At 40.0% G+C, this 13668-nt stretch overlaps 1 protein-coding gene across 1 annotated transcript in view; it reads left to right on the top strand.

The window, feature by feature from the left end:
* fbxo38 (F-box protein 38) overlaps positions 1-13668 on the top strand; it is an 89700-nt gene that overhangs the window by 20601 nt on the left and 55431 nt on the right. Inside the window, exon 10 of the mRNA XM_083560216.1 lies at positions 4471-4641. Coding sequence (XP_083416342.1) covers positions 4471-4641 — 171 coding nt within the window. The remainder of the gene's footprint in view (positions 1-4470; positions 4642-13668) is intronic.

Raw genomic sequence — 13668 nt, 5'->3', positions numbered from 1 at the left:
TTGAAACTAACAGTTGCTAGAGTTTTGGCAGAAGAATATTGTTTATTTGTGTCTGATATAGGATTCTAGCTGCTCAATCGTCCTGTGTATTCTTTGTTCTTCTTTGCAGATTAGTGAGATTACTGAACCTCTGATCATCTTTTGAGACTTTGCCTTTTTAAGATTTTTTTTTCCATACTCAGTCATGTTAGTGAGCTGTTAAAAGTTAACCTAATTAGTTTCAAAATTCCAGCTGTCTTTTTAATAACACTTACTTTTCCAGTCTTTTGTTGCCCCAATTACTTTCTTGAGATGTGTTCTATACCTTTCTTGAGATGTCTTTAAATGTATAATTAGCTAATTATTTCCTCAGTTTATACATTTTAAGTTTTCTATGTTCTATCGTGAATAAAAATAGGGGAGATGTGATATTTGCACATCAAAGCAATCCTATTTTTACATTTCACCCAGCGTCTCAACTTTTTTGGAATTGGAGTTGTATAATTCTGTATGTGATTGTATTTATATTTCTATCTGCAGGGTTTGGCTTTAAATGCATTTTTTCTGCATTTTTATTTGCCTAACATTTTCTAATTTATTATTGGAAAATTCAAGAAATCATCACTGATACATATTTATGGTGTCAATGTTGCTGCAATGCTCGTATTTTGATAAAATTTTCGTACAGTATTAAATAAATATACAAGATTATGTTTGACATCTTTTCATTAGGGTGGAGTTTGTTGAGCTAGCAGCATTAAGATTCTTTCTCTAGATCAGAAGGCTGAGTAGAAAGTCTTTTTATCTGAGTGAAAGCTTGTTGGCATGTTTCCATGCGCTGAATCAGTACTTTTTTTTTTTTTTTTTTTTTTGTGAGATCAGTCTGGTGACATCTGAATAAATAGGTACAAACCTACAATAATAGGTTTCTGAGACCAACCAGCCCCACAAAGTGTCTCTTGTCATGTTTGGTTGTTGATCTTTGACAGGCCTCAATCTTTTCAGTCATCAAATCAATTTGATGGTTGCACCTGCCCATGGCCCAAGTGGAAGCTCAAATACATCAGCAAGTGGAACCGCTGATAGTGCTTTTCAGGGCTATGACTGACCTGCTGCAAAATAGTTTTTTCTTCAGGTCTGCGTACTCCGGCATGCTGTCAACTGGATTCTGTTGCAGAGGAACAGCATTTGGCAGCAGGTGGAGCACACACTTCCAAGTCCAGCGAATCCCAAGCTTCAGCCACATGCTCTGCTTCTTTATTTCATGCAGACCCATCCTCTTGAGAGCGATGTGGTATGTGGCCATCAGGGCTGTGGCTGGGGTATATTTTTTCTCAAACACACTCCAGAGCACCTTCCTGGTCCTTCAGCTGGGCTTGGTACAGGACTGGAAGTGCTGCTCCTGCTTTTTATTGGCATTAAGGTGGCTCAGGGAAAGGAAAATGGGAGGCAAGTGACAGGGACCAAAAAAGAAACTGGATTAATGTTTCAGTTTAAATTGCATATTCACATAAAGCACCCTCTAACTGTCTAACGTCTAATTCCTGCTTTCAAAAGGACCTATTACATTCGGATTAATTCCTGCTGAATCTTGAATGGACATAACCGCTGTTCTCAGCTATAACTCACCGTAATCCTGATTATTAAAACTAGTGTTAGTCATTGAAAATTTACATGCTTTAATTAATGTTTTCAATAAACATAGTACATTCAATTCCTGATTAGTGATACCTTCATTTATTAGAAGTGTATTTACAGATTTTTTTATTTAATCAATTATATATATAGACGCAGTAAGAATACATTTCTTAAAAGGGTTATGGGACAAAATAATTCACCTGGTAGACCTAAAGTAATCAAATCAAATTTTATTTGTCACATACACATACATACAGAGTACGACATGCAGTGAAATGCTTTGTACGACTGTCCAGCATGAGGGAATAGGATGGGGAGAAGAAATAAAACAAAGGGGGGAAAAAAGCAGATATAGAGAATAAACTATGTAAAATATAAAAGATATAAAGATATTTATATATATAGGAAAAATTGTATATACAGGTTATGTTTATGGATACAAGGTATGCTAATGTACAGTAAACAGTAATCACATAAGGTGGTTGATGTGATTGTCCTTAAAGTGAACGTGTGCGGTATGGTGTGCTATAAAGTGAACGTGTGCAGTATGGTGTGCTATAAAGTGAACGTGTGCAGTATGGTGTGGTATAAAGTGTCCGTGTGCGGTGTGATGTGGTATAAAGTGCACTGTGCTGTGCAAGTCCACAGTTAAAGTAACTGTCCAGAGTTTAAAGTGTTGTATTGTGAAAAGAAAAGAAAAATATATGCAGAAGTGTGATGATGGAGAGAGTGACCAGCTTTTAGATCCAGCTTTTAGATCCTGGGTGTTTCCTGGTTTATACTCCGAATGGCCTGCGGGAAGAAGCTCCTCCTCATTCTCTCCCTGTTTGCTTTTAGGAAACAAGCGTTTCTCTGAGCGCAACAAACAAAAGTGTCCATTGTTGGGATGGCTGAGGTCCTTCATAATCTTGCTGGCTCTGGTCCGGCACCGCGTGCTGTAGATGTCCTGCAGGTCAGGGAGCTCGGTGCAGATTGTACGTTCATCTGAACGCACCACCCTCTGGAGGGCTCGCCTGTCCTGCATGGTGCGGTTCCCAAACCAGGAAGTGATGCTACCCGTCAAAATGCTCTCAGTGGTACAAGTGTAAAAAGTCTTTAGCACCTGAGAGAGTAGTTTAAAGTCTTTTAAGCATCTCCGATGGTACAGACGCTGCCGGGCCTTCTTTACCAGGGTGTTGGTGTGACAGGACCAAGACAGGTCCTGTGTGATGTGAACACCCAGGTACCGTAAACTGTCCACTCTCTCCACTGGGGTCCCGTTGATGTTTACCAGTTGGTATGACCGATCCTGCTTCGTGCTGAAGTCCACTATCAACTTCTTAGTCTTGCTGACGTTCAGGAGAAGGCTCCAGGTTTTTAACCTGCACTGAGACAGAGGATCTGAAGGGATGTCTGTGAAGACCCAGGCCGATCCTTGTCCCAAATTACGGCCCTTACTGATGCTGACTGCAGCCGAATAACCACAAGACGAAAGAAGGGCTTGAAGAACAAAAAATGTCTTTGAAACACTTAGAGCACCAAACATGGGACATTGAAAGATGGAAGAAAGTTTTCTTCTTAAATGAGAAAATATTTGATTGCTTTCAATTATACTGGCACGACAAGGAGATCCCACTGGAGATGTTTTCTACATGGCACAGTGGAGGAGGCTCCATCATGATGTGGGGTGCTTTTTCATTTAAAAATGGGAAAATGGAGCTTCAGGTTGTGCAGGTTATGTTTACATGTTGCAGCAGGCATCCTTCTTGACTGAGGGCCCTTGTCTGTATGGTAATGACTGAGTCAGGACAACACTGCAGTTCACACCGCCCGCCTGACAAAGTACTCCCTTCAGAACAATAACGTTGCACTTCTGGACCATCCTGCATGTTCCCCTGATATAAATCCCCTTTAGAGTGTTTGGGGATGGATGACAAGGGAAGTTTACAAAAACGGATGTCAGTTCCAGACTGTGGATGCCCTTCATAAAGATATCTTTACCACATGGAGCAACGTTCCCACCAGCCTCCTGAAAACAGTTCAAGCATGCCGAAACGCTTGTTTGAAGTTAACAACAAGAACAGTGGGGCTACTCACTAGTGAGTCCTTTTTTGACACTTTTTGTTCTGTTGTCAGTATTTTTGCGCCATGGTTTTAAACTTTTGATCAGCTGATGAACAGCCTGTTTGAGTTTAAATGCAGTTTCCAATAAATTGCCTATCTTTTTGTCTCTTGCTCCTTTTAGTTCTTTTGACATTTTGAAACAGTTGTTACAACCTGGTTATGATCCACCACCGCAAAAGGTGAATAATTGGAAGTATATATAAATACACACACGTGGAGATTCAAACATTTTGGGTTTCAGCAAACACATAGTTGTTTTCTCTCTTATGAAGAAAATTTGTGTGTTTGTGGATTGAATTCTGCAAGTATCAAATATAAAATAAAAAAATCTCCTACCCATTTAAGCTTTCAGTATTCTGTATACACTTTATCTTGAATGCCTACAAAAATGTACATCACTGTGGTGTTTCATGTGATGATATGGAAAAGATTTGCATTCCAAGAGTGATTTGATTGTTGTGTGTTGAAAGAATGTTAATTGCCCATCTGTTGGACATTGGTTGAATGACTTTAAGTTTGGTTTTAAGTTTCTTGAGAAATGTACATGGGTAGGAAAGAAAGCTTTTTAATTTAACAGCATATCTGAAAAATTTTTACTTTGAAGGGGTTTTGGAAAAGTTAAATTACAGCATGCCTAATTAATGTATAATGAGGAATATGGGACCCATTTTGGTATGTATGTGTGATAACTATTCAGCTAGTCTTTTGCCAACATTTGTCTTGAATTCATTCAAATTTATTCTTTCATAGGTAAATTGAGTCATACTGAGCTGGTCAAATATGGCCTTGCTGATGTAATAGAAAACCCAGGAATCATCACTGATGTTGGAATGAAGGCTGTTAATGAAGTGTTTCCCTCCATCAAATACCTTGTCATTTATAACTGTCCACATCTTCACAACCCACACAGCTGGATCACAGGTATTTCTTGAGTTATCATTTGTTTTTCAATTCAGTTTGTATTAAATGCAAGTAATGTTGTAATTTCTAATCAACTGTTAGTTCTCACTCTCCAGTGGTTAGTTCTCACTCCCCAGTGTTCTGTATTGTTTAAAGATTTATAATCACCCTCTTGATGTCACCCAAATGAGGATGTGTTCCCCTTTTGAGTCTGGTTGCTCTCAAGGTTTCTTCCTCATAACATCTAAGGCAGTTTTTCCTTGCCACATTCGCCATGGCTGCTCATCAGGATAAATGCACACCGTTCACCTTAACTCTTAAAATTCTGTAAAGCTGCTTTGAGACAATGTCTGTTGTGAAAAGCACTATAGAAATAAACTTGACTTGACTAATTTAACAAACAATATTGGTTTAATGTTGAAATTTGTTTTTGGCATAATATGGTTTTCTGTTTGTTTTAGCTTTGTTATTTGGCCAGCTGGTGAATCTATTTTGTTAAATTATAGTTCCTTTGTATATATCTGATATTTAAAAACTAATCTTAATGCCTTACAAACGGTCTCATAGCTGTTGTATAACTGGTAAAAAAATAGTTTGTTCCTGTACAATAATATTAAAAGACTTGTTCAAAACTTGCCTATAGAATTAACATTTAATTTAATTTAGGTCTGTAATGAATAAGCTGGATATTCATTATCCAAAGAAAGAAAGATATCCAAACTTTGAAATTTCAAACATGTATGGAATTATGTGCTAAGCAGAAAAGTGTTAAACAACCCATGATACTTTTTTATATTTTTATTTAGATTGTAAGTAGCTACATTTAGCTTTGATGACGGCTTTCTCTCATGAGATTCATGAGGTAGATACTTGAAATGTTTTTTAATTTGTGAGATTTCTTGCCTTTTAATGTGCTTTAGACCAACAGTTGTCAAGTGCAGAGGTAGGGTTGAGTACAGAGACAATATACCTACTAAAACTACAGTACAAATCCAAATTTCGACAAAAAACTAAAGGGAAAAGACAGTACATCATTACTTTAGTCAGTCAGTCCAAAAAATCTGAAAATGTTTTCTCAAGTGCAGTCTACAAAACCATCAAACACTATGATAAAACAGGCCTTTATGAGAATCAGAAAAGAAGGCCCAAGAGCAACTCCGGCTGTGGAAGATTTATTAGAATTACCAGAATCGGAAACTGCTGATTTACATACAATAGTGTGCAATGTTTTTAGGCAAGTGCTGTAAAGTAGGAATGCTTAAAAAAATTAAGCTTTATATTCATCAAATAAAAAATAGAATGTAAATTAACAGAAGAAAAATCTAATCTACATTTTGTGGGACCACCCATTGCCTGCAAAACAGCATCAAGTCTTCTAGGTACGCTTGCACATTTTTTGAAGGAACTTACAGGTAAGTTGTTCCAAACATCTTTGAGAATCTGCCACAGATCTCCTGTGGATCTTGACTGCTTGAAATCCTTTTCTAAATCTCTTCATGTAATCCCAGACAGACTCTATGTTTAGATCAGGACTTTGTGGGGCCAAACCTATTACTTCCAGGACTCCTTGTTGTTTAAGATCTTAATGGCTGTGTGTTTGGGGCCTGCTGCAGAATTGTATTGCATGATGGATAAGTATCTGCCTGCATTTATCAGCACTGAGGACACAATTAACCCTGACGAAATAATCAACTTTATTTTTGGAAATGCAGATCCTAACTTGCAAGGAACCTCAATCATGCTTCACTGTTACCTCCAGACAAAAATTTAAGCCAAAGGGTAGTCACAAAAACTATTGATCTATTTTGGATTTTTATTGTTTATTTACTTTCCATTTTGTTAGCTATAAAAAAAAAGCATTTTCACTTATTTTTAAAGCTTTTTTTCACAAGTGTCTAAAACCTTTGCACAGCATTGTACATGCTTCTTGGAGTTCAAGTGGCAGACATTTTTTTTATCCACTTTCAGAGGAGACTTCGTGAGTCTAGCCTTGATAGTCAAAACCAACAAAGAAACTATTAGTTTGGAATAACAAAAAGATTTTTGATCTAATAAACACAAGAAATGGACCTTAGATCAGTGAAAAAAATGTCCTTTGGTCTGATGAGTCCAAATTTAAGATTCTTGGTTGTAACCACCGGGTTTTTGTTAGACGTACAGAGGCTGAAAGATGGTACCTGAATGAGTGGTTCCCACTTAGAAGCATAGAGGAGGAGGTGTGATGGTGTGGGTGGCACTGTGGGTGATCACTGGAAAAAATTGAGGGCACATTTATCTAGCATGGATACTAGAGCATTTTGCAACATTTTGCAGTGACAGACCATTTTGCACTTACAACACAGAAAACAAGAAGAAGAGTGATAGGGTCCTCCATCAGATGACCTAGCCTCCACAATCACCTGGTCTAAATCCAGTTGAGATTTTGGGATGGGATAATGTGAAGAGGAGAGTGAATGTAAAGCAGCAAACAATATTTCTGGGAAAGCCTCAAAATTGTTGAAAAATTATTCCAGGTGACTACCTCATGAGGCTGACTGAGAGAATGTAAAGAGTGCAAAGCAATCAGCGAAGCAAAAAGTGGTTCCTTTAAAGGATTTAACAATCAACATTGTCCCAAAGCAGGTTTACACATGATGTTATGATGTTTTAATTTAAGTGTCCATAATTTTATCCCTATTGTGCGAAGCTAGTGGGAAGGAAAACCACCATGAGATGGTATAAGGATGAAACCTTGAGAGGATCCAGAATCAAACAGGAACTCATTCTCACCTGTGTGGCACGTAATGTCTATATATTATAGTTTTATCATTGTTGAGGTTTGCTGTTCAGTGATGGTAAAATAAATAAAAAATAACTAGTCATGCAAATTGTAGTCATAAATCATTGTAGCACACTGTTTAAATTAATTACAGTCCAAATCCATCCTCATAGTTCTTGAGTTGCTCAGTAACTCAGTAGCTGCACAGTGTGGTCTCCAATTGAATAGAACTCTATCCAGGGGTAGGGCGTTCTAATGAATCAGGCAGACCCGAAGAGAAGAACACTGGCCACTGGTACCTTAGAAGCATATATAATGTGTGTGTGTGTGTGTGTGTGTGTGTGTGTGTGTGTGTGTGTGTGTGTGTGTGTGTGTGTGTGTGTGTGTGTGTGTGAAAGAGAGAGAGAGAGAGAGAGAGAGAGAGAGAGAGATTAGGATAATTAAGTAGGTTCAAGTATAAGGTTCAGGCTATTTGTACCTTAAATTATGAAGTAGGCGTGGTGGATCATAATGGAACAAAAGTACATTAAATATGTGGTGCAAAAACATTTAATGCTTTATGTGTCAGTAGAAGTATTTTGTAATCAGTGTGAGATTTATTTGTGACACAAAGTAGACTTAATAAGACAGGGGTTATGTGAACATATGCACAGTCTGGTAAGGATCAGTCCTTACCAGACTGTGCATATGTTCACATGAACCCTGTAACCTTGTAATCATCTTTCTTGCTTTCTTACTTGCTTACTAAAACATTTAAACATCAAGGCACTTCAATAGTTTTATCTAGATGTATTAAAAGCATTAATTATTTTTTCTACATTCTTTAATGACATATTTCTTATATTAGCAATATTTCTAAGATAAAAAATAAGGCTATCCTGGTAATCTTATCCACATGAGCCTCAAAGGAAAGACTAGAGTCAAGAGCAGTCTTTTACTGCTGTACATGATGAGACAGAAAGACCATCCACAGAAACAGTGTAATCAGAAGTTTAGATATAGCTGAATGCAGTCCTAGTGAAAGTACTTCTGTCTCCTCAGAATTTAGCTTAAGGAAGTTAACAAGCATCCCATGTCTAATGTCCTTTACACAGATTGCTCAACATTCTGAATCTGATGTCTCTCATTTACTGAAACAATAAACTGTGTATCGTCAGCATAGCAGTGGAAAATAATACCAATTTTGGAATAATTCCACCCAGAGTTGGCATGCAATAAAAAAATCAGTGGGTCTAAGACTGATCCTTGCGGAACACCAAATGTTCAATAAAAAGTAAATGTGGAGAACTCACAATTTACATCAACAAACTGATCATGATCAGTCAAATAAGACCTAAACCAGTAAAGAGACATTATCCTAAATCCAACTACATTTTCTAGTCGAGCAAGCAGAATATTAAGATCAATAATGTCAAAAGCTTCGCTAAGATCAAGCAACACAAGCAGGGAGACAAAGACTTGATCAGGGGCCAATGGTAGGTTATTTACCACTTTAACCAGTGCTGTCTCTGTGCTATAATGAGGCCTAAATCCTAACTGGTACAATTTATGAATGTTATTACTATTTAGTTTTGACCATAATTGTCATGCTTCAAAGTTTATTAGGATCTTGGCGATAAAGTAGAGGTTTAATTAAAGTTGGACAGCTGACAATGGTTGAGGTCAGGTTTTTTTATTATTACAAACCCGATTACAAAAAAGTTGGGACACTGTACAAATTGTGAATAAAAACAATGCAATAATGTGGAAGTTTCAAATTTCAAAATTTTATTCAGAATACAACATAGATGACATATCAAATGTTTAAACTGAGACAATGTATCATTTTAAGGGAAAAATAAGTTGATATTAAATTTCATGGCATCAACACATCTCAAAAAAGTTAAGACAAGGCCATGTTTACCACTGTGTGGCATCCTCTCTTCTTTTTATAAAAGTCTGCAAACGACTGGGGACTAAGAAGACAAGTTGCTCAAGTTTTAGAATAGGAATGTTGTCCCATTCTTGTCTAATACAGGCTTCTAGTTGCTCAACTGTCTTAGGTCTTCTTTGTCGCATCTTCCTCTTTATGATGCGCCAAATGTTTTCTATGGTTGAAAGATCTGGACTGCAGGCTGGCCATTTCATTACCCGGATCCATCTTCTATGCAGCCATGATGTTGTAATTGATGCAGTATGTGGTCTGGAATTGTCATGTTGGAAAATGCAAGGTCTTCCCTGAAAGAAATGACGTCTGGATGGGAACATATGTTGTTCTAGAACTTGGATATACCTTTCAGCGTTGATGGTGGCTTTCCAGATGTGTAAGCTGCCCATGCCACGTGCACTCATGCAACCCCATACCATCAGAGATGCAGGCTTCTGAACTGAGCGCTAATAAAAACTTGGGTTGACTTGATTCTCTTTAGTCCAGATGACATGGCATCCCAGTTTTCCAAAAAGAACGTCAAATTTTGATTCATCTGTCCACAGAACAGTTTTCCACTTTGCCACAGTCCATTTTAAACGAGCCTTGGCCCAGAGAAAACAACTGCGCTTCTGGATCATGTTTAGATATGGTTTCTTTTTTGACCTATAGAGTTTTAACTGGCAACGGCGAATAGATTGTGTTCACCGACAGTGTTTTCTGGAAGTATTCTTGAGCCCATGTTGTGATTTTCATTACAGTAGCATTCCTGTATGTGATGCAGTGCTGTCTAAGGGCCCAAAGATCACTGGCATCCAGTATGGTTTTCCGGCCTGGACCCTTACACACAGAGATTGTTCCAGATTCTCTGAATCTTTGGATGATATTATGTACTGTAGATGATGATAACTTCAAACTCTTTGCAAAGAGTTTGTTCTCTTAGAAACTCCTTTCTGATATTGCTCCACTATTTTTCGCCGCAGCATTGGGGGAATTGGTGATCCTCTGCCCATCTTGACTTCTGAGACACTGCCACTCTTAGGGGCTCTTTTTATACCCATTCTTCTTCTTCTTTCGGCTGCTCCCATTAGGGGTCGCCACAGCGGATCATCCGTCTCCATACCACCCTGTCCTCTACATCTGCCTCTTTCACACCAACTACCTGCATGTCTTCCCTCACCACATCCATGAACCTCCTCCTTGGCCTTCCTCTTTTCCTCCTACCTGGTGGCTCCATTTTCAGCATTTTTCTACCAATATAATTCATGTCCCTTCTCTGCACATGTCCAAACCATCTCAATCTCGACCTCCCTCACCTTGTCACCAAAACATCCTACATGTGCTGTCCCTCTAATAAACTCATTTCTAATCTTGTCCATCCTCGTCACTCCCAACGAAAACCTTAACATCTTCAGCTCTGCTACCTCCAGCTCCACCTCCTGTCTTTTACTTAATGCCACTGTCTCTAATCCATACAACATCGCAGGTCTCACCACAGTCCTATAAACTTTCCCTTTCATTCTTGCAGATACCCTACTATCACAAATCACTCCTGTCACTCTTCTCCACCCACTCCACCCTGCCTGCACTCTTTTCTTTACTTCTCTAACACACTCTCCATTACTTTGCACTGTTGACCCCAGGTACCTGAACTCCTCCACCTTCTCCACCTCTTCTCCCTGCAACCGCTTTACTCCACTGCCCTCCCTCTCATTCACACACATGTACTCTGTCTTACTCCTACTGACTTTCATTCCCCTTCTCTCAAGCGCATATCTCCACCTCTCCAGGCTCTTCTCAACCTGCTCTCTACTCTCACCACAAATCACAATATCATCTGCAAACATCATAGTCCAGGGAGACTCCTGTCTGACCTCGTCCGTCAACCTGTCCATCACCACTGCAAACAGGAAAGGGCTCAGGGCCGATCCTTGGTGCAGTCCAACCTTCACCCTGAACCAGTCTGTCGTACCTACTGCACACTTCACTGCCGTCACACTGTTTTCATACATGTCCTGCACCACCCTCACATACTTCTCTGACACACCTGACTTCCTCATACAATACCACAACTCCTCTCTCGGCACCCTGTCGTACGCTTTCTCTAAATCCACAAATACACAATGCAGCTCCTTCTGTCCTTCTCTATACTTCTCCATCAACATCCTCAAAGCAAATAAGGCATCTGTGGTGCTCTTCCTCGGCATGAAACCATACTGTTGCTCACAGATGGTCACCTCTTCTCTCAGCCTGGCTTCCTCTACTCTTTCCCATAACTTCATGGTGTGACTGATCAACTTAATTCCCCTGTATTTACTGCAGGTCTGCACATCTCCCTTATGCTTAAAGATCGGTACCAGCACACTCCTTCTCCATTCCTCAGGCATCCTCTTCCCTTCCAGAATCCTGTTAAACAATCTGGTTAAAAACTCCACTGCCATCTCTCCTAAACATCTCCACGCTTCTACCGGTATGTCATCTGGTCCAACCGACTTTCCATTCTTCATCCTCTTAATCGCTGCTCTCACTTCCTCCTTACTAATCCTATCTACATCCTGCTTCACCAACTCCACATCCTCCAACCTTCTCTCTCTCTGATTTTCCTCATTCATCAGCTGCTCAAAATACTCCCTCCATCTTCTCAACACACTCTCCTCATTAGTCAACACATTTCCATCTCTATCCTTTATTGCTCTAACTTGCAGTACATCCTTCCCAGCTCGGTCCCTCTGCCTGGCCAATCGGTATAAATCCTTTTCTCCTTCCTTAGTGTCCAACCTCTTATACAGCTCCTCATATGCCTTTTCCTTGGCTTTCGCCACATCCCTTTTTACCTGCTGCCGCATCTCCTTGTACTCCTGCCTACTTTTCTCATCACTCTGTCGATCCTACTTCTGTTTTGCCAACCTCTTTCCCCTTATGCTCTCCTGCACTTCCTCATTCCACCACCACGTCTCCTTGTCTTGCTTTCTATTTCCAGATGTCACACCAAGTACTTTTCTAGCTGCCTCCCTCATCACTCCTGCAGTAATTGCCCAATCATCCGGCACCTCTTCACCACCACCAAGCCCCAGTCTGACCTCTTCCCTGAACCTCACACTACACTCTTCCTCCTTCAGTTTCCACCATCTTATTCTTCTTTCAATCCTTACTTTCCTCCTCTTCTTCTTCGCCTCCAAAACCATCCTACAGACCACCATCCGATGCTGTCTAGCTACACTGTCCCACGCCAACACCTTACAATCTCCAATCTCCTTCAGGTTGCATCTCCTACACAGAACATAATCCACCTGTGTGCACCTTCCTCCACTCTTATACGTCACCCTATGATCCTCCTTCTTCTTAAAATATGTGTTCACCACTGCCATTTCCATCCTTTTAGCAAAATCTACCACCATCTGCCCTTCCACATTCCTCTCCTTAAAACCATACCTACCCATCACCTCCTCATCACCTCTGTTCCCTTCACCTACATGCCCATTAAAGTCTGCCCCAATCACCAATCGTTCTTTCCTAGGTACACCATCTACCACTTCATCTAATTCACTCCAGAATCTTTCCTTCTCCTCCATCTCACAGCTGACTTGTGGAGCATAGGCACTGATGACATTTATTATCATCCCTTCAACCTCCACCTTCACGATCATCACCCTATCAGAAACTCTCTTCACCTCCACTACACTCTTACTGTACTCTTCCTTCAGAATTACCCCTACACCATTTCTCTTTCCATCCACACCATAATAAAACAGTTTAAACCCACCTCCAATGTTCCTGGCCTTACTCCCTTTCCACTTGGTCTCCTGAACACACCGCATATCTACCTTTCTCCTCTCCATCATATCAGCTACCTCTCTCCCTTTACCCGTCATAGTACCAACATTTAAAGTACCAACCCGAACCTCTACTCTCCTACACTGCTCCTTTTCCTGCCGTCTCTGTAGACGTCTTCCTCCTCTCCTTCTCCTCCTTCGGCCAACAGTAGCCCAATTTCCACCGGTAACCTGTCGGCTAACGATACCTGTGGCGGTCGTTGTTAACCCGGGCCCCGACCGATCCGGTATGAAATTCTCATTTGTGATCCGCATATTTGATTTGGCACATGTTTTACGCTGGATGCCCTTCCTAACGCAACCCTCCCCATTTACCCGGGCTTGGGACCGGCACTAAGAGTGCACTGGCTTGTGCACCCCTAATGGCTGGGTTGGCTCTTTTTATACCCATTAATGTTGCTAATTGACCTAATAAGTTGCAAATTGGTCCTCCAGCTGTTCCTTATATGTACATTTAAATTTTCCGGCCTCTTATTGCTACCTGTCCCAACTTTTTTGGAATGTGTAGCTCTCATGAAATCCAAAATGAGCCAATATTTGGCATGACATTT

This window comes from Silurus aristotelis (assembly GCF_946808225.1).
Source record: "Silurus aristotelis genome assembly, chromosome: 14".
In the NCBI taxonomy this organism is placed as follows: domain Eukaryota; kingdom Metazoa; phylum Chordata; class Actinopteri; order Siluriformes; family Siluridae; genus Silurus; species Silurus aristotelis.
This window is presented reverse-complemented; position numbering and strand designations above follow the sequence as displayed.